The 25,000-nt window shown below is 37.5% G+C and overlaps 2 protein-coding genes across 5 annotated transcripts in view; both read left to right on the top strand.

Moving 5' to 3' along the window:
* The window catches only part of mtmr14 (myotubularin related protein 14), a 16,758-nt gene extending 553 nt beyond the window's left edge, over window positions 1–16,205 (top strand). Inside the window, exons 1-19 of one of the 2 annotated variants that reach the window (XM_027146607.2) lie at window positions 1–208; window positions 1,486–1,634; window positions 4,140–4,248; window positions 4,414–4,489; window positions 4,899–4,959; window positions 5,630–5,752; window positions 6,051–6,124; window positions 6,272–6,342; window positions 6,571–6,645; window positions 8,313–8,379; window positions 8,512–8,597; window positions 8,856–8,932; window positions 9,763–9,799; window positions 9,903–9,973; window positions 10,814–10,872; window positions 11,052–11,166; window positions 11,316–11,492; window positions 12,948–13,106; window positions 13,807–16,205. The exon at window positions 1–208 is cut by the window's left edge and continues 552 nt beyond it. In XM_027146607.2, coding sequence (XP_027002408.1) covers window positions 89–208; window positions 1,486–1,634; window positions 4,140–4,248; window positions 4,414–4,489; window positions 4,899–4,959; window positions 5,630–5,752; window positions 6,051–6,124; window positions 6,272–6,342; window positions 6,571–6,645; window positions 8,313–8,379; window positions 8,512–8,597; window positions 8,856–8,932; window positions 9,763–9,799; window positions 9,903–9,973; window positions 10,814–10,872; window positions 11,052–11,166; window positions 11,316–11,492; window positions 12,948–13,106; window positions 13,807–13,987 — 1,887 coding nt within the window. In that variant the 5' untranslated portion in view covers window positions 1–88 and the 3' untranslated portion in view covers window positions 13,988–16,205. The remainder of the gene's footprint in view (window positions 209–1,485; window positions 1,635–4,139; window positions 4,249–4,413; window positions 4,490–4,898; window positions 4,960–5,629; window positions 5,753–6,050; window positions 6,125–6,271; window positions 6,343–6,570; window positions 6,646–8,312; window positions 8,380–8,511; window positions 8,598–8,855; window positions 8,933–9,762; window positions 9,800–9,902; window positions 9,974–10,813; window positions 10,873–11,051; window positions 11,167–11,315; window positions 11,493–12,947; window positions 13,107–13,806) is intronic. The other variant, XM_027146608.2, reaches the window with a different exon arrangement.
* Window positions 16,206–16,473: 268 nt separating this feature from the next.
* The window catches only part of LOC113642868 (copine-9), a 73,310-nt gene continuing 64,783 nt past the window's right edge, over window positions 16,474–25,000 (top strand). The window contains exons 1-2 of one of the 3 annotated variants that reach the window (XM_047814368.1): window positions 16,474–16,927; window positions 23,250–23,290. In XM_047814368.1, the coding sequence (XP_047670324.1) occupies window positions 16,851–16,927; window positions 23,250–23,290 (118 nt within the window). In that variant the 5' untranslated portion in view covers window positions 16,474–16,850. The remainder of the gene's footprint in view (window positions 16,928–23,249; window positions 23,291–25,000) is intronic. The other 2 variants (XM_047814367.1, XM_027146610.2) reach the window with 2 other exon arrangements.

Raw genomic sequence — 25,000 nt, 5'->3', positions numbered from 1 at the left:
GCCTGGAGGCGGCTCCCGGCCTCACGGAACGGCGCTGTTTGAGGGAGGCCGAGTTCGCATCGAGCACGAAGCAACGGCCCGAGCAGCGATGTTGGCCACCGGCAGTCTGAGTGCTGCTGGGACAACAGTGCGGAAGAGCGAGGAAATAGCAGATCTGATTGACCTGTTCTCCAAGACCCAGTACAGAGCGAAGGAGGTTACACCAAGGGTAAGATAAGGATGTATAACCATCTATGTAGCCTGTAGATGACACTTAATACAACATTTACACAATCAGAACCGAGCATAAATATATTATACAGTCTGTAGAACACACACACACACACACACACACACACAAACACACGCGCGCGCCTGTAGATGACACTTAATACATTTACACACTCAGAACTGAGCATAAAGATATCATGCAGTCTGTAGAATATACACACACAGGCCTGTAGATGACACTTAATACAACATTTACACACAGAACTGGCCTGTAGATGACACTTAATACAACATTTACACACTCAGAACCGAGCATAAAGATATTATACAGTCTGTAGAACACAGGAACACACACACGCACGCCTGTAGATGACACTTAATACCAAGCACAAAGTCTACATATAGTCCACATATGGCACACTTAATACCAAGCCTAAATATGTATACAGTCAGTAAATACCACCTGAAATACCTTTTAGACATTTGATACCATCAGTCACAAGTGTTTTCCCAGGAGTATTGATAATCACATGACACATGGTTAGCAACAAGTAAACATGTTCTTGGGTTAGAAAAAGAAAAGGTAATCACGTGGCCACTTTTCATCTCTGACAGGGACATTGTGCTATTACCAACCTCATACAGACAAAAGTTTTGTTTACAGTTTGTTACTAAGCAACTAGCACCTTCGGCCTCTCATGATTGTCATTTTAGCTGTTAGTTATTTCATTTAATAGTCATTTAGTTAGGATTAATATTCTGTATTTTCTGTTGATTTTATTCCTAGATTTTAATATAAGCATAACTCAAAAACAAAGAACATAACATTGAGCTGTTTTCTTATTGACTTTTAGACTGTTTAAAAAAAAGGCACTAATGTAAATAATAAATATAATGCTAATTAACGGACCATAGCACACTACCGAAATAATATAGCGTTTTCTGTAAGTTACAAAGTCATGCTTTCTACATTACAGTACTGTATTTGACCTTAGAGAATTACTGTGGATCAAATGCAATTGTCCAATTAACCGTGCCAGGTCTGTCCTCTTTCTGTCTCAGTATTTGAGAAAATAATATGATTCAGAAATTTTAAGTGGAAGTTGTAATGTGAATGCTATACAATATACGTATGACACGACACTCTTTGCGTCAGACATTTCCTAAATTGATTTTTTTGTGAATGTGCTGTATGCAAATGCCCAAGACTGAAAGAGAAACTAGAGGCTTGATCCTTGAATTGTGTACAACTTTTAATCCTAGTGCTGTTCACAGGTGGAGAGAATAGAGGAGCGATGCCTTGAACTGTTTGGCCGTGACTACAAGTACTGTGTGATCCAGAACAGCAATGGCGAAGTGTGCGGTCACTACCCTCGCCAAATTGTTTACTTGGAGTACGAATGCACTGAGCCCAATAAAGAAAGGTAACAAAGCTTCAGACTCTCCTATTTAATGAGTATCCATTATACAATGATGGCTGTAATAGTTACTTAATCCTAGTTTGTTTTATTTATGTTTTCCAGATATTTCAGGATATGATGGAAATGACACATATGTATGATAGATATTAAAAATAATAGACTGTTTTATTTAACGGGATTCCATGTTGCGTTGTTATAAGCACCATTTCTGTATTTAGGAGTACTGTTGATTTTGTTTCTGATGATTGGTTATGGTTGTATGCTTGGATGTGTGTGTGTGTGTGTGTGAGTGAGTGTGTGTGTGTGCGTGTATATGTGGAAAATGGTGCGAGTGCAAACATTAAGCGCTTATCTGACTGGAGCTGTACCATAAATTTGCATGAGCTGACTTGGCTGGGGTTTGTTGTTGGCTTCTTGACAAATACGTAGAATGTTACCAGCTGGCAACTGAACTCATAGCTTAATTAACATCCATACTTATTGGAAAGAATTGTGTTTTACAAGTCCTGTCTGGTTTCTTTCTCTCTCTCTCTCTCTCTCTCTCTCTCTCTCTCTCTCTCTCTCTCTCTCTCGCACACTTGCTCTCATTCTCACTCCATCTCCCTGATGAGTTCTGTATGTTGCCACTGTTCTCTAAATTCACTTAACAGCTATTCAATTTAAATAGCTATTTTGTCATGACTATATAGAGTAAACGTTGACAAAGCATTGGTAAGACTATAAGAATGCTAACATAAAGGACAGAAAATGGCAATAACACAAATTTTACAATAGTAATAAATAAGTAATTATGACAAATGAAATAACATTAGAAATAGCAGTAATGCTGCTAATAATTTTAACACAAGCCATAGTATAACAGTGAATAAAAGCAGCACCAAATAACGATAATAGTTGTCACAATGGCAGTAGTTTTGAGACTACAAAGAGTGACCGACACAGCAGGACTAGTCATTAATAAGAATTAAGATAATGAAAATGATCTAATAATAATAACAATACCCGAAGGCATTTCTGGGTGGGTTTGTTAGTCTCCCTCTTTCAACCCCAAGCGCTATATCTCTGACAAAGTGTTTTGCTTTCTCAGCATGGATTAATAAATATACCATCATTGTTGAAATGGGATGAAATGTGCTTGTCAGTATGCCAAAGTATTACCTGTGGTAAGGTAACACTTCTTCAGAACGACCGGGGCTTTCTAACTTTTTAATGTATTGTTGCTGCATATAATATTTCTGTCCTGTCAAAAGCAATAGATACTGCTGCTTGGGAAAACTATATCGCTATTAGTGCAGTATTAAAGTGACGGATTTGTATTGCCAGGGCTTGTGGCTCTGAACAAATTACATTTTCATAACTCTAGGTGAAAGTAGTAAGTAGAGTGAAAGTACTTTTCTAGGTGAAAGTAAAGTACACCTTCAGTAACATTTGGTTTTAGATGTCACCAAGGACTGGCTTTTGGTCATTGGACTCTTATCATTTCACAACAGTAGTATACAGTATCGCTAAACAAATACATGTAAGGGAACCTTTTACTTGTTACTTAGGTCAAATTTGAACTGATTCTCTGACATTTTCTGAGCTGAAAATCTCTAAAGAAACATGTATTTTTAAAACAAAACTAAATACTCTTCAGGAGCAGTTTATGTGTGCACATATTTGTTCACATTTAACAGTTGTATCAATTCAGATACAGGTTTATTGGCCCAGTGTATTGATACACACAAGGAATTTGGTTCCAGCTGTTGGTGGCTCTCAAAAGTACATAAAAAATCCCATATCCTAACTAATTGATTTATCTTGTATTTCCTGCTAATTAACATTAGTTAGAACAGTTTTATACAATCAACTGAACAGCTATATGTTGTAATGGATGCGGCTTTCCTAATTTAACTAATTGAATGGAGATTTTCAAAAGATAACATGAAGTAAACGAACCAAAAATATACCTGTCAAGTCAGTACAAGTTTAGAATAAGTTTTAACTTATCCAAGTTAACTAGGACCAATGAAGAAATGAGAGAGTTAGCTAAATAACATTAGTCGTATGTAATTCTCCCCTAAAGTAATCACAGAGTAAGTTTTCAGATTTATGGTAGAAATCAAATTGTAAACATTGTTGCGTATGTATAATGTATGTATATTAAATATTGTGTATGTAACGGCATTACAATTTTTATCATCATCATGAGCCATTCTACAAAGACTGAGGACCAAGTAGTCTTTGTAGGTAGTCTTTGTCAGGTAGTGAAATTGCTGTGTTTTGCGTATTAATTTCTTACCTAGAACTTTTGAGGACCCACTTAAAAAGGTTGCCGGCTGTTGACTGCTTTGTTGTGTTGTTGGCTTGGCTGCTGGCCAGGTGTTGCTTGTGCACATGGTCACTGAGCTCCGTCTAAGTGCAGTATATGTTCTTGACAGGTTTCCTTCTCTGTATAACTAATGTTTTTGATATGAAGATGCACAGTCACAAAGCAAACCTTCATCTAATCTCCCTTTTCTTCTCTAGTTTTGAGAGTACAGTGCAGATCCACAAGTTGCAGGATCTGGTGAGCCGCAGTAAGATGGCTCGTTGTAGGGGGCGATTCGTCTGTCCAGTCATCCTCTACAATGGCAAGGTACAGCAAACTGTTACTAAAAGGAAATGCTCCTAAAAAGGAAAAAGGCTAGCTATAACATAGATATACTTAATCGGTGTTGGCTGAGCAAACACTAAGGTAGATGTAGTCTTTTGTACTCAATCGAGCTGTTCAGTGGAAATGTATATTTGGGCTCTGTTGTAGCATGTGTGCCGGTCGTCCACGCTGGCAGGCTGGGGGGAATTATATGGACGCACTGGCTACAACTACATCTTCTCAGGTATAGTATCTCTACACCAGTCTTCTCTGTGACTCCTGCGGAGTAGGATCCTTTTCATTTCTCACATCTTCCTGCCCCCTATTCTTTGCATTTCATCTAGTACGTTCCTTTCCTTTTCTTAAAATAATAATTAAAATGTGTACAACCAAAAAAGTTGTAATCCAAATCTTTCATAGGATTCTGGTTTTGTTGGGTTAATGTGAAGTGTAGGTGGGAGTTGAAAGCAGTCTAGAAATGAATCAGTCATTGAAAGAATTGTTAAAAATTGTTTAAATGGTTCCATTATCATGCTGCTTGGACATCACATGATGCCCTGTTCTGTGAACAGCACTGTGTTGGGGAACTGAAAATTGTGGGCAAAGTCACAAGATGACTATTCATGTGTATGTTCCATGCTATTTTTCCACAGGGGGCTCTGATGACACATGGGCAGAATCTGAAGAAGTCCCAGAGGATGATTCTGCTGTCCGGTAGGAGCACTAAAAAACATTTCTTTATTATGTGAAGAAGATTTTAATCTACTAAATGGGTGAAAAGAAAGAAGATTCCGTTCCCCAATTTATTCACACATATTTAATGTAAAGGAAATTATTGTTGGTGTACTTGAGCTTTTTCTGAATTCACATTTTTGTGAAAGGAGAAGTGTGTGATATTTCTAATAACCTTTTCTGACTTGCACATATAATTGAACCTTGCACTAAAAACAGTGACTTCCTCTTCCTACAAACTGACCCCCTTCCCTATACCGAGGTTACATATGGATTTTGAATGTCTTCTTTGTTTGCTTGTATATTAAGCATAAAAAGAATGAGTGAATAACTGAATAATTTTGATGTTTCAAATTCAAAGTTCAAATTTATTTCTCATATACAGTACAACACATGATCACCCTCGATATAAAATAACAATATAGCAAACTACACTAAGGGAGAGAATGAAAAAAAATGGCACAATGAATATGGTAGAGTGATGTGTGTGAATATGAACATGACATACCATTTCCCCTTTTGGACTTGTTCTCTGCTGTGACTTGTTTGTTTATTTTTTTTTGGGGGGGGGGGGGGATTTGTTTTAACCCTTTGTCTTCTGCACATCTGGGTTCACTTTTGCTTAATGGCTATTAATGGTGTCTACATACAGGAATGGAGACTCACAGCTGTTTGATAAAGTGAGGGGTTCCGACATTAAGCTGCTCAAGTATCTATCTGTAAGCTACATCTGTGACCTCATGGTGGAGAATAAGAAGGTCAAGTTTGGCCTCAAGTAAGTACAGGTCTAAATGGCTTCCCATTTGTATGCTACATTTGTGAGCCCACATTGTTTTTTACACACACACACATACACACACACACACACACACACACAAACCTGATGTCTCGTTGTCATTTCAGCTCTTTTTATGATTAGACATATAAGTGGAAGACGTGTATGACTGAGTGTCTGTTTCATTGACAAACAAGGACCACTGTTTATTTTTTATTTAAAGAGAACATATTAATGTAAGAAACTGACCAGGTTTCTTTTTTAAACACTTTTTTCCCCCTGTGTTTTTTGCGTGCAGTGTCACTTCCTCTGAGAAGGTAGACAAGGCCCAGCGTTATGCAGACTTCACCTTGCTCTCTGTGCCTTACCCAGGTACATGCTGTCTCTGACTTCACATGAATTTATGACACTGTTTAGAATTCAAATAAAACCATGTGTATAGTCGTGATAACCAAGTTTCATACAAATATTTTCAGATCTTGGTGAAAAATGCTTGTCTGTATTCTGAATTGGTTCCAGGTTGTGAGTTCTTTAAGGACTACAAAGAAAGAGACTACACAGCAGAGGGGCTGGTTTTTAACTGGAATCAGGTAGAATATGTCCTCTAGGAATGTTATTTATATAAAATATTTATATGTATATTTTGTGCACTTCAGGCAGTAAACCCGAACAGTAATGAGTAAGCTGAGTTGCATTTTTACATAATTACCAAGCAGCAGATGGAAAAGTGCGGTCCTGCTGAGGATGATTTATAGTTTTGTACTTTCGATTAGCAGTACCATATTCATTTGCACTTTTTTTTATTTTTTGGTTGCCAGGACTATGTGGATGCTCCCTTGACAATCCCTGCATGCTTTACAAAGAACCTGAACATTGACTGGAGCGAATATCAGGTAAGCACACACTTACTGTAGTAATACCGTTCTTCTGCATAATTCATTAGGTGCCACAATCATAATGCATTCAGGACTAGTTTCTTTGCAGCACCATCACACACAGCTTTTTAATTTTTTTTTTATTTTAAACTTACTGCCATCTGCTGGAAGATTATGAATCTGTTGGCACTAATTGATGCCTGAGCTATTGCCACTCATTTCATGTGTTTGCAGAGAGCCTTTGAGGTTTAAATTATGGCATGCAAATTTAAAGACACAAGACCAAAAAAGTTTGCTTGGTAAATTGCTTTGACTTAAAATGGTGGTAATTTGTAATATTAAAGAGTCGTGGATATTTGGTTACCCACTGACTCTGGGGGAAAGGGAACGGTTAATCAAATATTATTTTCCACTGCAGTTAAACGTTGTTTCTGCACTCGTTTGTTTAACAGGTTTAATAATAAGAGAAGTATTGAAACACTACTATACGTCAGCTTTTCAATAACATACAATATCACAAAATGTTATACCCTATATCGCTGCAGTAGCACAGCATGCACTGGTGTCTGTTAAAATGTTCTCTTTTATTTTTATAAAGTCTTTATTTGTTTAGCATGATAAACATTATTAATGCTGAACAACACAGCAAAACAGTAGGTCAGTGGGACACTTGGAGAACGAGATTTAAAAGCATTCAGTGAATCTTTTATGTGTAATAAAGAAAGCCGGGATTGAGACAGATAGATGCGTGAGTATTGGAGCATAGAGAACTGAGGACCTAGGTGCTGAGACTATATGAAGTGACTACAGCTTTAAACACTGAGCCACCAGTGCCTTTCTAAACCCATGAATAAAAAGACAGAACGATTGCTAGGTTAAAGAATGAAAAGCATGTTCATCCTTCCTTCCATTCTTTTTATCATTCGAAAGTCTACAGTCATGTGCAGAAGTAAGAGCAATGTGGGGAAAAGATACAGAAGCGCTGAAAACTTCGCAGCTTTATGTAAATGAGACACAGATAAGGCAGAGTGGCTGCCAGACGTATTTTATATAGCTTAATAGATCTCTCCTTCGGTTGTGCTTGTAGTCAGAGCACAGGTGAACTCTGACATCACTGCTTGTAGATGGAAGAGATTGCCAGCACTGAAAGTGATTACAGCAGTGAGAAGCAGCTATATTGGTTTAATCTGTTCATTTAATCTGTTAATTTAGCACAAGGGCTTTTATCTTTTTTCTTCATGGATCATTATTTGTTCTGTAATGTGGTGAAAAAATAGTAAATCATAGTGAGAGATTTTGTTCTTGTTAGCACTTTTGTTTTGTTAGCCAGTTTTTATGCTGTTTAGCTTGCTCACAAATAGGGTGCGAGAGTTTTTATGTACTTTATGCATTTAAACACTTGGTTATAGTTTTTATGTTTTAACGTTTTAATGGAGTTTGTAATATATAGTATCAAATCAAATCATTTCAGCAAAATAAAGCGTTTTTCCCTGCAACATTCACAAAAAAAAACCCTGTATAGACTGATGATGATTTTTATTTATTTTGTCCTGAATGTTAGGTTTTTAAATCAATTTGGTATTAAATTACTACTTCACTGAATTACAAGGTAGCAAATTTAACTCACCTATTGATTCACCGCAGACACGCTGTGAATAGTGTTAAGATTTCTCTTCTGTTTTCAGTCATGGGACCTGGTGCAACAGACGCAGAATTATCTGAAGCTGCTTCTGCACATCATCAACAGTGATGGTATTCAAATATAAACATTCACTTTATTTTCACCGTATCTTCTGTTACTGTGTACATGCCGTCTGAGCAGGATTCAAAAGTACGTGTTTCAGACAAATACTATTTCACTAAATGTGTGTGTGTGTGTTGCAGATGAAAGTGGTTTGTTGGTGCACTGTATATCAGGTTGGGACAGAACACCACTCTTTGTGTCACTCCTTAGACTCTCACTGTGGGCTGTGAGTATTTATTTCTCAACTTCTCTCTTTCTTGTTCTTCTTTTATTTCTCCCTCTTGCTTTGTTTGTCATGCTACTCTCTCTCTCTCTCTCTCTCTCTCTCTCTCTCTTTGTGTGGGTAGTGAGTATTTAACCTATCCATTTTTTTTTTGCACCATCCTGCTCTTTTGTGTTGTGTTATAGTTATAGTTTTATTATTATCTGTCAGTTTCAAGGAAATGTGACGAACAGAGTGATTATTCTTGTGTACCCTACACAGGATGGTGCTGTTCATGCAAGCCTGGAGCCAGATGAGATACTGTATTTGACCATCGCTTATGACTGGTTTCTTTTTGGGTGAGACCCCTGTTCATGCTTCCTCATTTGGAAAATGTAATGATGATGATGATAATATTCATATGTAAACATTAGCTGAAATGAAGTTCTAAATATTTTGTAAGGAAAATTGTGCAAGCCTTGTAAACTAGTCAGGCATAGCATCATTTTCTTTACTATTTTTTGTTTTTGTGTAAAACCTTACCTGGAGAATTTTTTGTGTTTAAGTAAAAAAAAAAAAGCACTCCATTACATGGTGGCTGTATGTGGTATGGGGATATGGTAGCCTTGTAGGCAAGGTGTTAGGCCACTAATCGGAAGGCTGTGAACTGAGTTTGAGTTAAGCTCTACTTGGTTCTTAGTCTTTGTCTGATGTGTAGGATGTCATTTGAACTCATTTAAACGTAGCCAATAATAGGGGATGGACGGGCTGTCTGACCACAGCACGGTAACTACAGACACTGATCTCAGACAGGAATTCATAAAGACTCATAATAAATTTGCAATCAAAGGAAAGAACAAATTCTGTGTAAATAACTTAAAACTCATGTTGGAGAGAAGAGATCTTTTAAAATCATGCTTCAAGAAAAGAGTCTCTATTAATTGATTTTATTTATTTATTTATTTATTTATTTATTTATTTTTCTTCTTCTTATAATTATTATTATTATAAAGACCCAACAGTTGCACTTGTACTGTGCTTCATTGTGAACTGGCCATGAACTGCTTGACATATTGCTTCAAGACAAATGTCATCACATGCTGTTAATATACTTCTGTGTTTTTTTGAAAATAAAAATCAATTTTATATGAATTAAGTCAACATTACCGCTGTTTTTATTTCTCTGCAGTCACATGCTGCCTGATCGTCTCTCTAAAGGAGAGGAAGTAAGTCTGAACATATGATAACATCATTACACTTCTTTGTAGTCTCATTCGTGACTTTGTAGTCTCATTGATTTGATTCACAGTTTCTTTGTTTTTCTGGCAGATTTTCTTTTTTTGCTTCAATTTTTTGAAGCACATCGTGTCTGAGAATTTCTCAGTCATAAGGAAGCCGAGGTGAGTTTTTAACACTTTACTATGGTTAACTTTTTTGTTGTTGTTGATGTGTTTTTATTCACCGTCTTTGTCAGTTTTACTAGCTCTGTATTTTAGTATCCAAAAAGCAATGACTCATTTTTTTGCATGTTAATGTACTGTTCTGTGTGTATAGCCTAGCAGATAATGGCCGTCATCATTAAAGCTGCATATGTTAAAATCTGATGGCAATACAAACCTACACATGCTTTCTAACACCAGTGGCAATCTGGCTCACCTGTATTTATAAATTGGATAAAATCTGACCTTTTTTGTGTTTAGAAATAAAAGCACTACTTTGAATTCTCATAACTATCTGTAGGTTAAATTTTCCATTTGATTATTACCTTTAATTAGTTTAAGACAAATGGAGTAAGAAACTCTCCTCTATGGAAAAAACTGCCCCCCCATTTCCTTCTTGCTTAAGTTCTACCTGAGATCTTGGTCTGTAATGCTGATTGTTTTTGGTTTTTATTGATTAAGTATTGCAACAATTGCATAAATTACAGCTTGCTTTACTGAATGTGACTGTGGGATAAAGGTAAGGAAATCTCGGTGTGTGTTATGTGCATATGACCATACTGGGATGGATCTTGTGTCCATGCACCTGAGTCTTGTGTCCATCATCTGAGCTCAAATCATGCTTGTTTTGATGTCAAATGATGAACGCTGTGTGGATCAAATGCAGATCTGTTTGTACATCATTCTGCAAACTCAAGTACCTGCTTTTTTTATAAAAACTGGATGGATAAAATAGTCTTCTTTGTGTTAGTCACTCTCTCTCTCTTTCTCCCCCCCCCCCCCCACCCCACAATATTATAGGAGGAAAAACTCTCAGTTCAAAGACACTGATTTCACAGTGGACGACCTCTGCCAGTTGCGTACGTCTAATTCTTTCTTTCCATCCACAATTCCTAGTAGAATTTTGTACTTTTTTTCATTAATAAGATGCTCACTCATTTTTATGGAGAATATATGCACATGGATAAAAACCTTTGCAGGAAAGTACACTGAGCTGTTGAATTAATTATTACATTTCCTTTTGTTTGCTTTTTCTCAGAATCCAGAGACAGGGGTAGTATGACCAGTTTGAGTAGCGATTTCTCCTTAATCACTGAGGATACAGCTGCTCCCTCCAGTCTGTCCGCTGAGCCTGTGGACCTGATCTCTAGCGGGTATAACTGAACAAACAAATTATTTTCTTCAATTTTTAAATAGTACTTTTAATTAAAACTTCTAGTTTATGGACCAAAGCTTCTAGATGTTGTTCTGCCTGTTTTTAAGCTTTAAATGCTTAATACTTATTTGCGTTTGCCTTTCTCAGAAGAAAAGCTATGACCTCGTCTCCTCAGACCGTGCTTTGGAACCGCTCAGTCCCAATTGAGGAGCGACTACCTCATCCACTTACAGAGGGCAGAACCTCAAGCTCGTCGTCCTCCAACCAATCAGAGCAGGGCTATATCCGTACAGGGAGCAGCCCATTGGCTGTGCCGGGGAGAAGGTGAGTGAATACGTCTGAATACAATAGTGTTAACTGTATATAAACACTTTTTTATTATTACCTGCTTGTTTTATTGATGCGAGTTGACAGATGTATGCAATAGTACAATACAGGGTATCCTAAAAGTCTCTGTACATTAGGGAAATAAACACTGTTTTAACAAAATGTAAAAAATTTTTTGTAAACACACACCGAGTCATCCCTCCCGAATCTGGCAGCAGTGTTGTGTGTGATGTGCTTGTCATGTTTCCTGTTAAAGTCCATTGCAACCTTGATGTATGGAGACTTTTGGTGCATCTTGTATTGTTTTTCATACTGTACAACAGCTGCCTCAAGTGAAATACATTTTGAGCAATATTGATGTTTTCTTCTTCTTCCATGCTTTTCCAGTGCTACTTAACTTTCAAATTCTAATCTGATCTGGCTTGGCAGATGTAGCTGATATACTCAATTTAAACAACGATCACTGTAAGGACTGCTCTTAGCCAGCAGAGGCCTCCACAACCTCAGGGGTTTGTGCAGTTACACAGTTGTGATGTAAGAGAAAACTGAAACTGACAGGTGGCTTTGACTGTCTATATAAAAACAGAAAAAGAAACCTGGGTGCTGGGGCAAATAAACTGGTCAGTGGACTGGTCAGCATAGTGAGTGTGGAGTAGTTGTTTACTTAATGTACAAGTTGCCTTTTCAAATATTGATCAGGAACTTGACACATTACAAGCAGAAATGTGTTCTTGTTACACACATGGTAATTAGATCACAACTTCTGGGCTCTGGTTTCAATTGTGGGTTTGGCTTATTGTCTGTGTGGAGTTCTTCATGTTATTCCCATGTCCATGTGGGTTTCCTCTGGTTCTCTTCCATATCCCAAAAACATGCTACATGGGGTAAATTAGCCTTACTTGGTAGTGTGTGTGTGTGTGCATGTGTGCGTGCATGAGATGCATTGTGATGTGTTGCATCAAGGATGTTTTTACCTTGACAAATCATTTGACTTTTGACAAATTATGGAAAAATCATTTAACTGAGGAATGAAAAAATGGTGTTTAATTGTTTGACAGTAAAAGATTAAATAAAGACAGACTGTATGACTGAATAGATTGCTTATATGTTGTGTTTATTGTCTCTTAAACAACAATGTACAGATGGATTTCTCTGTATGACCGACTTCTGACTTAGCTGCTGGCTACAATTTGGAGCCCTTTCACTCTTCACATTGCCCTGCTAGTGCTACAGCCCTCATTTCCATCCCTTGCATCCATTCATCCTATTTTTTTTTTACTTCCCCTTATCTCTCTAATTATATCTCTCTGCTCCATCTTTGATCCATCTGCTGCAATTTAGCCCTTATCTTACTCTCTTTCTTGTTTTGATGTTCCTTAGCAATCATGTGGGAATGACGTAACTGCGAGTGAGGCTTTTCTGTGTGTCTGTTCCTTTCTTTCTCTCCTTAAGGTCCATGGTGGAGTATGCTCGCTCGGGCTCTTCTATCTCTACAGAGTATGGAAGCTGGCAGATTGTCTCAGGCTGTGGGAGCATCCACGAAGCGGCTCCTCTCCCTTTGGAGTCACCCCTTCCCTTCAGCTTCCAAGATGAGGGGCCCAGCGGCCGCATGTGAGTCTCACATGCTTCCTCTGTCCTATCTCAATCTCTTTCTTTTGACCATTCCTTTGATTTCCCTTCCCATGCTTTTACTTTTCCTGTCCTACTGGCCTAGCAGCACAGGGCTGAGTGAGTGAGAGGGCTGCTGCAACAACTGACTTGTGTGACCTTTTGTGTATGTGGTTACGGGTGGTTTGATTCTTTAGTTTTCCAGCATTAGGTAGGTTCATAATGTTTATGAGATTGAAATTGTGGAACTAATGTGTAAAGTAAAATGTCAAAGACCTGTCGGAAAGACATTATCCAAAATATTGGGTCTTTTGGAATGGCTTAATGAGGAAAGACCTGAACAAGCAGTTTCTCTCCTTATCCCTTGCTTATTTCTCCTGCTACACTTTCTGCTCAATCAGGCAGACAAATTGAATGTATCTTTTCAACAGGGCATGTAGAGTGTGCAGATAACATCCAGTCCTCTCTCCACACAGTAAATTGTGGTGAGGACCATGATGTTTAAGAGGCGCTTCCAGTTATTTGTTAATTACCAAATGCAATTTAACTTTTGTTACCACATTAACAGCTCTGTAATAAAACTCCCATGATGGCAATGAGTTTATAATGGAAAAGAAAACACTGCAGTTGTTCTCTCCCTTTAATTCACTTTTAAATTATGGTGCATTTCTCACTCTTTGGTTCTCCGCTCATTCCTCTTTAGGTGTACATTTGGATCTGCGAGGCAGGCTCGGCTGGAGGCAGTAAGGGAGTTGTTTCTGGCGGCTTACAGCTCTACGGTGGGACTGAAATCTTCCTTTCCAAGTCCATCTGGAGCCATCTCTGGTCTGCTGGAGCAGTTTGCTCGTGGTGTTGGCCTCCGAGGCACCAACGCTATTGTCTGAACTCAGCTTCCTCTTCTGTTCTGTCCTCTTCTCCTCGGTTATTTCTGACTCTCCATCTTGTGTTTAGTAGCAATGAATCACCAAAAGAATGGTTCCTATTCTTACTGGTCTCCTTAGTCATTTTCATATCTGAGCCCTCCATATAAAAGTCCCTCCAATGTCAGTGTTCCAAAAAAAAAGCATCATGTTGTTCCTGTGTTGTTACACAAGGTTTCCAAGTAGATCTGGAAAAACCAAGCTGGTTTTTTTTCTGTTCATTTTTCATTACCCCTCTTTCCTTTACTCTGTACACACCATTCCACCAGGACTTAAAAGTGCCAAACTTAAACCTTGGGGCTACCTTTTATTTCTTTATTTGTTTTTAATTGTTTTTACACACTGAATTTGACTGTTGAGGCACCTCTAGTAAATTTCTACGTTTCTTTTTTTTTTTTATCTCCCTCATATTTTCTGCTTTTATATATATTACATTTATATTGAATAGCATGATGAATGAGAGCCTAAAAACAACAAAGGGAAAAGGCTTCTTTGAGCTCTTCCTATTGCTGTAGCTGTATTGCTGCTATTCGAATATGCAGTAATGAACAAGTTCTTAAAATATAATTTCTAAGTGGACCTCAAAGGCTGTGCTTCTTTTTGGCCATTCAGCATATGGACATTTTTTTTTTGTAAATTGTCTTTGAGTTTAATGAGTTTTATGCTTATTTATGATGTCTTAAGATTCATTTAAACACTTGGATACATAAAGCATTATAATATGATGTGTAAGTAACAAGTAAAAACTGCAGCATGTATGAATCTGGGCAGAGGTTTGGCTGTTTTCCTTCAAGGAGATTAAGGTTTTATCATTTAATATAACAGTGTAGTTTTCAGGTTCACCAATTAAGCTATTTTAACAGCACAGTTTCTCATTTGTGTATGTTAAATGATGCTCTTACTTCTGGTTTTATAACAGCGTGTGTTCAGTTACACTTCTGAAGGAGGCCCACTGTATGGCCACATAAGTTTTGGTGCATCTGTCAAAATAATCTATAATGTTTGACATTTATGTATTTGCCTCATGCTGACTGTTTGTGAATTCAGAACTGCTACTGGTTATAATCAAAACATTCAATCCACTGAATCTCCAAATGCATTTGCAGTGAAATGATTACAGTGAATGTTTAGAATTAACAAATGCTTTCTTTCATGTCATCTGTCATACCTCTTAGCTACGTTGTGGTCGTACCTGGCGGTGAAGTGTAATCACCACACCTTATCTACCATGTCATCAGTTTCAGCTACCGATGCTGTTTTACAAGAGATTTTGGTGATGTAAAGTGTTGCTATGATGCTTGGTGGTGACTGGGTATGAAATTAGAAAGTTGAATATGAAATTAAGGCAACACTTAAAAATCAGCATGTAACACTAGGGATTTATGTTCTTAATGCCAAATGGTTTTGATGGCCTTTTTACCTCAGGACCACCATGTTGTTGTGCCTTTTTTCTCTTAATATTGGGCTAAATTTGAGATTATTTCTACCTGGAAATCATGGGATGGATCTTTTCAATTTTAAAAACATTCATTTTCTTTTCTGGGAGTCTTCAGTCTAGATACGTTTGAATACATTTTGAAATGGACACATTGCAAACCTGCCAATGGTTTGTAAGGGACATACTGTTTTTGTCCTCATGCTATTCAGTCAAAATTTAGCTACATGACACAGACATAGAACATTGGAATGATCAGTGTAAGTGATTTAGATTCACTAACCGATGTATTTTTGGTTGCTTACAGTGGTCGACCCACATCATATGAAACTCTTGTTTCATAGATTCCACATAAATATTTGTCGGGCTCGTAAAACATCTGTTATTAAATCTTTGAAACATTGAAATAGCAATAGCAGTCAGGCACCTTGCATGTTTGTTTTTTTCATTGATTATTTTCCATCTTACACGATCCAGACATTTCAGAATTTATTTTTTCACAGGAAAAGGCCAGTGGGGTAACATTTAAATTTGGAAGTTTTACTTAATGATTTTGTCTTTTCCATGTTTTTATGAAATTTTCATTTGTACCCTTTCTGCTCTTTTTAGAGAGTGGTGAATCTTTGCCTTTGTACAGTCTTTTTGTTTGTTTTAATTATAGTGATTCCTTAATGTCTCATTACAATTGCCGAGGAGATATGGGACAGATGCTCTTCCAGTGAAAATAAAAGAAGAAATTAAAAGAAATCTGTTTTGTGTATTTTCTCTGTAACCCAAGAAATTGCTGGGTCCTTCATCAAGACCCCTAACTTGCTCTCTGAAGTGACAGTTCAGTAGTATCCTGTCTAACCGGGAGTTTCTATAGAGAAAAGCTGCGTCCTGAAAAGGCGCACAGCAAACACAAATCTCAGACGCATCTTTGAGTTTGAGTTTATATCCAGAACTTTTTCTTATGCTCTGTCTCCACCTGCCGGCTGTCAAAGTGAGTAGCAGTAATTAAAAAAAAAAAAGGCGTAGTACCAGAGGCATAATATAACTACTCAGTACTAAAGTGTTTTGGACGTGGGCCAGGTGGTGGAGAGTTTGCGCTGAGTGAAAGCGCTGTTTATTTTAGCTGAGTGACTGTACCGCGTTAACGCACTAATCACCGTGCGGTGCGGGACGCAGTCCAGGTCCGAGTGACGGTGCGACTGACAGTCCGAGTGTCGGTGTGCGCGCTCCTTTCTTCAGGCAGCGGGTGAGAGGAGACACATGGACGCTGTGGTGCGGGGCAGCGCGTCACACAGGTAGCGCGTTTCCCCTCATTAGATTGAGAACAAAAACACAGTCTCGGATGGAACACTGAAAACTTCGGATTTGGTTTAAAACATATTGAACATCTCCAGCGTTACCATGGCATCTATTGGGGACTTCGACCCGCTCCATTCTACGGTACCGGCAACTAAGATTGAAGTTACTGTCTCGTGCAGGTGAGTCCATGCGTCCTGCACAATAAATACTCAGCATGTAATCCTGCTAGGATTAAAACCATACTAATCTATACTTTAATGTGCTGTAATACAGACGATATGGATGGATTTCAACCTGTTTTGCCCCATCATTTCTGAACTTGATGCCACCTGAGAGCATCTTTTCTCAGACGCAGGGATATGAACGTGTTCATCTTGTTTAACTGAATGCTGTGGATTTTTATTACTGCTAGTTCAGACAGAGAGGGTTTTTATTGGAAGTATTTTTGCACCTCGAGCCAAATCTGCATTTGGTGTAGGTGTTTGAGGGGGTGCCCGCTGTCCGTGCCACGCGCTTACTCCACACACACACACACACACACACACACACACACACACACACACACACACACACACACACACACACACACACACACGCAATGAAACACGCCTGTACGCAGTTAGTGCAGGATGATGATTGTACACTCAACAGTAGTTCCACCTAACTGTAATACAGAATTTTTTTTATTCTACATGTGAAAAGTTTTTGTTTGTTTTTTGATGCACTCTGGAAGGTTCTTTAAGTGAGCATGATCAGAAATATGGTAATGCTACTATTCCTTGTTGCAGGAATGGATACCCTCAACCACACACCTTTGAAGCATTGGAATAGAAAAGTAGTATAAATCCCAAAAAAGCTACAATGCGACGTATAATCTAAAAGACAATTGTGATCCATTTACAGTATTGTACCTCAAATAATTTTAATGGTACACTACAGTATATATCCATAGGTTCAGGTGAAGGACCTATTAAGGTACAAATGATGCACCCCAGAGATCCAGATTTATACCTTTTTTATGAGACTGAAGAATCTCTGAAGGCTGGAGAAGGCTGTTTAAAGCATGTGCACACACACAAGGCTGCATAAAGCATGTGCACACACACAAGGCTGCATAAAGCATATGCACACACACACGTACCCACATACACATACACAAACACACATCTCCCTCCCATGACAGATTTGATTCAGCTAACGCTGCTTGACAACAGGGCATCAGGTGTGTGTTTGTGTGCTTGGGTGTGCATGTGTGACTGCCTGCCTGTAGTGGAAAGGAATGTTCTGCTGAATTTATTATTGTTTAACATTTACATCCACACATACACTCAGGCAGAGTACTTTATTAGGAACACTATATTAATGCTGGCTAGGGTTTTCTTTTGCTCTCAGATCATCCTCAAATCTTCATGGCATGGATTCCACAAGATGTTGGAAACATTCCTATGGAGATTCTGGTTCATGTTGACATGATTTTTCAGGCGCACTTTCATGCTATAAATCTCCTGTTGTATTACAGCCCAAAGGTGTTCTACTGGGTTCACATTTGGTGACTGGGACGACCACTGAAGAGCATTGACCCCATTGTTATGTTTATAAAATCATGCTTTTAAGCCTCTGGGTTACTGATCAGGAGTAAGCCACTGTTGGGCCCTTGAGAAAAGCCCTTAAAACCCATGGGTACTGTATCATGACACAAACTTCCTAAACTGTGGTTAGGAAGTTGATATGTGAAGCAAAGAATTTCACTCTGCTATAATGTATTTGTGACAAATAAAGGCGTTCTCTTCCAAGTTAGTATTTTCTATGGTTCTGTGGCTTCAAGTGATGATTGACTGGTATTTATGGGCTTAAGGTGTGCCAAGACAGCATTTCCCACACCATTATAGCACCTCCACCAGCCTTCACATTGACACAAGTTTGAGTCTGTGGCTTCATGATATTGATGCCACATTATGACTCTACCATCAATGTGCTTCATCAGAAATTGAAATTCATCAGTCCAGGCTACTGTCAAGTTTTGGAAAAGTTTTGGAGTTTCTGTGCACACTGCAGCCTCAGCTTTCTGTTCTAGACTTACTGAAGCAGTACCTGACACGGCCTTTGGCTGTTGTAGCCTATAGCTTGACATGTTGTGTGTTCTGAGATGATTTTCTGCTCACCACAATTGTACAGAGTGGTTATCCGAGTTACTGTATCCTTTCTGTCCGCACAAACCAGTGTGGGACTTCTTCACTGATCTCTCTCATCAACCAAATGTTTCTGTCTGCAAAACTGCTGCTCACTGGATGTTTTTATATAATTATAAGCAATTATATAGAAACACTCAAACCAGCCCATCTAGTGCCACCAATCATGCCACAGTCAAAATCACTGAGATTCATTTTTTCCATTGTGATCTGATGGTTGATGTGAACATTTACATGATCATACACTGCACTTCTGCCACACAATTGGCTGATCAGATAATTAGTTCAAGATTTCATCATGTCTCATGGACATGGTAGGATGGTAGGACATGTGTGTGTGTGTGGACAAACACACACACACACACACACACACACACACACACACACACACACACACACACACACACACACACACACACACACACACACACACACACAAAAAGAAAACTGTCTCCACTTTTAGCCAATGGCAGGTTGTTGCACACTGCTGTCAGATTTCTCAACCTGGGCAGATATCTGTGAATTTGTTCTATTGCCTGGTGGAGACTTATGCTATTTCTTATGTTTCCTCAGCTTCTGGACAGATGTCATCCATCAGTTTTAGACAGATTTCATTTCTGTCATTTAGTCTCAGAGGGATTTAGTGCCATTGCATTCTGGTGGATGTGTTTGATAAAAAACAAGAAGCCAAGACATTTACATGCACATCGGCGCTTTGCAGGACATCTGTCTAGTGTCTTTTCACATTTTCATCACCATGTCAAATTCTGCACTCATACAATGTGGAAATGGAGCAGTAAGAAATTAAATGAAACGTCACTACATAAGCCTTACAATAAATCAAAAGTTCTGGTGAGTGTCACAGAGTTTAATGCAGAAACAGTGCATTAAAGTGACTTTGTGTCTGCAGTCATTGAGACTGTATTTTGTGTCACTATACGTGAAAGAGCTTGTTTACATATATACTATGTGTAAAAGGGGTCTTAAAGTCTCCTTACACTTTTTTAATCAAAATGAAACTTTATTTACAATGCATTCTGTATTTGCTGTTATTTACTGTAAGCACAAAGAGTTGCCTCTAACTTTGGCAACAGTTTGGTAACCCAGTTTGGCAGCAGTGTTATGTGCGATGTGCATATCATATTGCTGTTAACGTCTAGTGCAACCTTGTGACAGCTTCCCGATCCAACCATGAGAATAATTTCAATATGTTTTTATTTTAAGGCATTTTAAAGGTGTTGAATAAAATATATAGTAAGTGTGAAAAATTTCGGAAGATTTTTTGCTAAAAAACTGTTAATTTCCCCTATACATGCAGACATTTTGGGATATCTTGTATATTTTATTTCAACCAGCTATTTACGCTGAATGTGCACTTACCCCAGCAATTCTGCAACAGATGGACCCCAGACTCATGCATATGTTGCACAATTAAAATGTTTATTTTGTGTTTATTTTTCACTAAATGAAATTGGTCATTCTCTAAACAACAACAATTGCTGTTAACAAGAATGACTGCAAAAAAAAAATCCATTGGTTTAGCATTAACTTCTAGCATAGCGGAACAAAGTGGGCAATTTCAGAGATGGTCAAAAACTGAATGAGGAAAAATAACCAGAGAAGATTGTGTTTATATATTAATAATCATATCATTTAGATCTCAGATATAAGTACTTTTTCCAGTATTTTAATCTTAGTAAAAAAATGATAAAATACTTATTTTTTAATGGATATAAATTTGTGTTAACTGGTTTAATCAGTCTATATTTTCATTAATTGACAGATTAAAAAATACATATTTTTTAAATAACCAAGCCCTCATTCTCTCACATAATATCTGAATATTATCTGTCTGAATGTATTTATTAGCTCTCCAGGTCTTATTATTATCTCCTGACCTGTGTGTACATATTTGTTTCCAGAATAATAAATGTGTCTTACTTTGAAACAGTCTGACACAGGCATGGTAAATAATATCGGGTGTTTTTTTTCCTTTTATGAATACTGCCAGCTGCTGGAGCAACATATATGGTTTTATATGATCATTTAGATATATTATATATAAAACACGAGTGCTTCAAAACCTACATTCACACACATTTTGAATTTTTCTATGAATTTCACCCGGGCACACTCGTGCTTATGTTTTTTTTTAAATGGCTTCTTTTAGCTTTAATAAGCTGTAAAATTGTCTGTGAGCTGAGGTGAAAGCTGATGGAAGCTGAATATTCATGGAGATGGGCCGCTGTGGCTCTCTCTCATTCATAAAGGAGATGACCTGCTGAGAAACAGCGGCTCCATAAATGCGCTTGTGTGCCACTGATATTTTTTTTATACCTTTATTATCAAATGGGTTTGAAGGCATTTGATTTTTAATGACAGTTGATTGATGCTGCTGCAGTAATTTACATATGATTGGGCTGTTGGGCTAATTTTCTGGGTAGTATTCTTTAAAAATGGGGGGGGGGGTATATACAGATTCCTAATTTTTCCGATTCTTTCACCTTTTCCTTATTTTGTTACACAATAACTTTACACTAAATTTGATTAATTGATTTTTTCTCATAAATCTAGAAAAAATATTCCATAATGAAAAAGCATAAACAAGTTTCCATTTATAAACACCACATTTATATAAGTGATCAAATGCTTTGCTTTTATACTCGAAATTCAGATCAGACACATCCCCCATCCACTGAGATGCCCTTGAGACCTTTCTACAAATGGATTTACCTGTGGTAAATTGATCTGGTATTTGGAAAGACACACTTGTGTCTTTATAAAGCTTCACAGCTTCAAAAAACCAAGTCATGAAGATGAGGACAAGCTGAGGACAAGCACAAGCCAGGAAGAGCGAAGGATTTCTTTCATTTCTAAGATTCTGCTGTTGTTTGGATCACAGTGACTCTATCAGAACATCATTTTTATATAGAAGGTTTATATCTGGCTTCACAGCAAACAGGGAAGAACATTAAAGTTGCACCAACAGCTTTTCAAAAGTCCTGTATGGCAATGAAACCCAGAAGGACAAGCAGCTTCACAAGGTTTATTGTGCAAACATGCTGTGGGAACCTTAATGTCCTTAGTGTAGTTGGCTAAACTACACCAAAAAGACTCTCAGGAGATTGAAAGCAATGGATTCATGAGCTGATAAAACCAAGATTTGTTTTCTTTGATTCCTGTGGTTTTAGACGTATCTCAGTCTGGAGGAAACCAGACAACACCAGGCAACACCAGGCAATTCTACCCACACAGTAATCCAAGTTGGTGGCAGCATTATGTTGTGGGAAGGTTTTTCAGCTGCAGAAACTAGGAGGCTTCTCAAGATAGAGGGAAAGCTGAACAATGTACAGCTTGACATCTTGATAAAACCCATTCAAGAGCCCTTGGAACCTTAGATTGGAGTGATGATTCGCATTCCAAAATGATAATGACCTGAAACACTCAGCAGGAGTGGCATCAGGATAAATCTGTGAATGTTCATGATGAACGGTCCCATTTTGTGCCTCAACTTGAATCTAATTGAAACTCCCTGGAGAGACAACGAGCTTATCAATACAGAGATGCTTCTGATTTCAGTCTCAAAGAGCTTGAGAGGCCCTGCAGAGATAAATGTGAGAAGAACCTAAAATTCAGCTGAAACAACTTGGAAGACTGGAGTGGAAAGCCCAATCACTAATACAGTTGAATATGTCTGAATTCTAAGACTTTATATATATATATATATATATATATATATATATATATATATATATATATATATATATATATATATATATAAAATCTTTAATTATTTGTCAAACTTTGTATACCTTATTAGCAATAACAACAGTAATTAATAACAATGAACAAACAGTAATTGGTACTGTGGCACACTGCGTCACTGTAACCCTGACAAGAATAAAGTGGTTACTGAAAGTGAGAGAATAAGTCAAGGGTTTGAATACACTTACAAGTTGTTATTATTATATAACAAGCTATAAGCTATAATTATGTGTTATCTATTTTTACATGTAGCAACACTGCACTGAGAAATCAACATACTCTCATTACACATTTATGAACCCTTAGTTCGCTTCGTACATAAACCCACAATTACTGAGGGTTTGCTTCTATTTCTGAATGTAACTGTGTGGGTGAAAAGGTTATTTTAAAAGGTTATCTTTAAAAAAAAAAAATAATAAAACCTCTTCTTGAACATTGCCATCTTATCAGCATGTTGTCATATATGGTAATGTTGTATTGTGTCTAGAGAAATGGTTTTAATTGTGACAGTGTGTAATGTGTATTTCTCTCTTGTTCATTTGGACAGGAATCTACTGGACATGGACACTTTTTCTAAATCAGATCCAGGTAAGTGGATTGTCCTTCAGTGTAATAGAAAATACTTCTAAAAAAAAAAAAAAAAGCACACAGCCCATATATACAGTACATGGATAAGTCTTCAGTAAGTTTGCTCTTACTGTGTTCTGTGTTTATGCCACTTGATAAAATGGGAAATAAATGTCTCTTGTTTAATCTTCTGATAATTATATACTTCTTCATTGTAATATTATCATCATTGCTTAAGCTTGAAGGGCATTTTTAAGGTGGCAGGTAATGTGCTGCACTATTTGTGCTTTTCCACTGATCAGCACCATGGCTCCTAATGTATCTTGGCATGTGTTTTGCTTTTATAGCAAATACATTTTCTGTGCATGTAGCAGAACAATTCTGGAGGTTGTCAGGTGGTAATCTGACTGGCATGTTTCATAAAGTGAAGTAACAATGTACTGAGGAAGTGACCCACCTTAGAACTGACAATAAAGGTGTTTGGAAATGGTAACAGCAATTTTTCCCATGCGGAGTCCTGAGGTTTAACTTGAGCTCAGGTTGCTGTCTGTGCAGAGTTTGTCCAGTTTCCTCCTACTGCCCAGTACATGCAGATAGGCACTGTGCTACACTGCGTCAAAGATGTGAATGGTGGGGTAATGTTAAATATTTAAACATTAAAAATGACCTAAAAAACTTGTCAGATGAATTTCACCCATTTGAATATAATTCCCTGAAGATGTGTTATGGAAGAACTTTTTGGGTGTAGTTCTTAAAGATATGTTTGGCACAAAATGAAGACAGCTTCTCACCCAAATAAGACCAAACCCACAGTGAAGCATGTTGGTGGCAGACTCATGCGATCATCTAGATAGAGGAAGTCATGGATAGATCTCTGTAATGGTAATTATGAAGGACAATTTCACCTTATAGTATGATAAGTGCCCAGACCAATCCAAGTCAATAAATGAGTGGCTTAAGATTTAATGTATTAAGGTTTAGAGTAGCCGAGTCAGAGCCCAGATCTAAATCTTATCTAATGAGTCAAAGAGGTTTGTGCACAGGAGATCACAATTTGTTAGATCTGAAGCTTTTTTAAGGAAGATTGGAATATATTGCCATATAAAGTTGTGCTAAGTTGGTAGACTCTTACCCAAAAAGAGTTCTGTATTACAGAAAAAAGATGCTTTAAGAAAATATTATTTTTTTTTAAGGGATGTGTGTACTTATGCAACCTGGTCTTTTGAAGTTCATTTTCTTTTTTTCTATAATGTTTCTCTTTTCTAATGTTTTTTTTTTTGGATGCTATAACACATTCAAGTTTCAAAAAGATCACATTTGATTATTTTGGGTAAATTTTTTTTGGCAAAACCAATTTGAGCAATTTTAACAGAAGCATATAGACTTTTCAGATCAACTTTATAGCATTTTTCTCAGTTATGCAAGTCTGTAATTACTAAAGGTAATCATAATTTCCTTCTGAAATGCATTATCTAAAGTCCCCGTGCCCCTCTATGTCCTTTGAGGAGGAATGAGGTCTTTTGAAATGGAGCCTTGTCAACTAAATTATTAACTGATAAATAGTGATTGTGTAAATGCAGTTTTATGTTTTAATCACCTGGTGGAAGTTGCCAATCAACCCCCGTGTTATTCCCAGATGATATATAAAAAGTCTATTGGAATATGGATTAAAATGCATAAGGCTTCATGAAGAACCCAGTAGGATTTTAATGATGGTGCTAAGAATAACGT

This window comes from Tachysurus fulvidraco, chromosome 5 (genome assembly GCF_022655615.1).
Source record: "Tachysurus fulvidraco isolate hzauxx_2018 chromosome 5, HZAU_PFXX_2.0, whole genome shotgun sequence".
Taxonomy (NCBI): domain Eukaryota; kingdom Metazoa; phylum Chordata; class Actinopteri; order Siluriformes; family Bagridae; genus Tachysurus; species Tachysurus fulvidraco.
This window is presented reverse-complemented; position numbering and strand designations above follow the sequence as displayed.